At 37.6% G+C, this 1,658-nt stretch overlaps 1 protein-coding gene across 1 annotated transcript in view; it reads left to right on the top strand. All coding sequences in view use genetic code 11, as the record gives it.

The window, feature by feature from the left end:
- EGR_10232 (hypothetical protein) overlaps positions 1-218 on the top strand; it is a gene marked incomplete at both ends in the record, with an annotated part of 2,745 nt that extends 2,527 nt beyond the window's left edge. Inside the window, one exon of the mRNA XM_024499481.1 lies at positions 138-218. Within this exon, the coding sequence (XP_024346118.1) occupies positions 138-218 (81 nt within the window). The remainder of the gene's footprint in view (positions 1-137) is intronic.
- Positions 219-1,658: the final 1,440 nt, after the last annotated feature.

Raw genomic sequence — 1,658 nt, 5'->3', positions numbered from 1 at the left:
GCCAGTGCGAAGGTTTCGTGCGAGCATGAAGATGGTGTGATGCAGAGGTAAATCACCTAATCTCGGTGTCTTTTAACATCCCAATATTTTTCCACTTTTTTTTGCTTTCCCCTCCTTCCCATCCTTATTATGCACAGGACGTCGAACTGACCTCCTTGTTGATCGTTTCCTGGGTTATTGGAAATCCCACATGCTCCAAAATATACCTGCCTGAATAAATAGCTTACTTAGTTATCGCCTGCTGCTTGATGTTTGAGATCTGATACATGCAATGGCTGATGTGATCGCAAGTATGTAGGTGGGTGGAAAACTAAATGGGTAGAGGGGAATTGGGATGGATAGGTAGGAAGCTGGAGTGATTTTATTCATCTTCAAAAACTGGTCTATTTGAATCTGTCGGTTTTTTATTACTTGTTGAAAGAAATAGGAGTGTGTGGGAACACTCTTTGGGTACCAGAATTATAAAAGTCTCATTTTGCTTTATTGAGCAGCGTGTTTTACTTACACACCAGTGGCGATCTGAGCGGCTCTATTGAAATATTCGTTAACAATAGTGTAACATCAGAACACTACTGCATTCAAAAAAACTTTTCTCAAAGTAGAAAAACCTTAGTTACCCGGCACTATGATGTCAGAAATTGAGTCCCTATTGTGCAAAATCTTGTATCAACAAGGACAATTATAAATTGAAGATCGATGGCGAAGCACTTAGAATTGTATCTATAATAGAATAGGAAGTAAAAACAAGCACACACATTTTCGCAAGCTGGACATTCCATGTATTCTACGGCTTTTGATCCCCTTTTAAGTTTCTGTCCATCAGAATACCTTGTCGTAGTCACACTGGAACGCGTGCAAACATCAGTTTGGCAGCCAACTAAAAGAATCATCGTGTCCGTATGAAGTATTCTGTAGGTACAGGCTAACTGAAAAGGCAAAGGAGCAATAATCATAGAGCGGGTAAAGGACTAAGGAAAGATAGTCGTGTAGGATAACCATGCAAAATACAACCTTATGATGGTGCGCACTAATTTTGTGTATTTTAATGTATATTGGTAGGCATCAACATAACATGTCTTGATGCTAACTAATTTTTTTTCCCAAAAGTTGACGTCGATTTGCGCTTTTTTAGAGAATAAAATGTCATTATTACACTGCTTTTAACAAACACATATTGAACTGCATCAACGAGGTTGCTGATGATATTTGTTGCCTTCAAACTAAAGCAAATCCTAAAAACTAAATGAAAAAAATTGCAAGTGAACTTAGATTATTGTGTTTGAGTTTCATAATATAAACCCTCCCTACAACATTGTGATGGGGTTAAGAAGATCCGAGGTGCAAATCAACTTTTTGGTAACTTTGTATTATTTATTGTCTTAATGGTTGACTAGAGGTATGCAATACGTGGTCTTTCCTACTTCAGCAAGTACTGAGTAATTGGCAGACACCTAGAAAATAACCATGAAGGGAAATTTAACCGTAGCCTATACAATCCATACAACTCTGCACACGCTTTTCGTTAAAATTAAACAAGATTTTTCACGCTATAAATGCTAATTAGATGGCATCAAAAAATTAACAAACATGACACTGTCTCGACACCAGCTAAACATGTGGGGCCCAATTGTAATCTTGCAAGCTTTTCAAGGTGTTTT

This window comes from Echinococcus granulosus (genome assembly GCF_000524195.1).
Source record: "Echinococcus granulosus chromosome Unknown EG_S00200, whole genome shotgun sequence".
NCBI classification, from domain to species: Eukaryota; Metazoa; Platyhelminthes; class Cestoda; order Cyclophyllidea; family Taeniidae; genus Echinococcus; species Echinococcus granulosus.
This window is presented reverse-complemented; position numbering and strand designations above follow the sequence as displayed.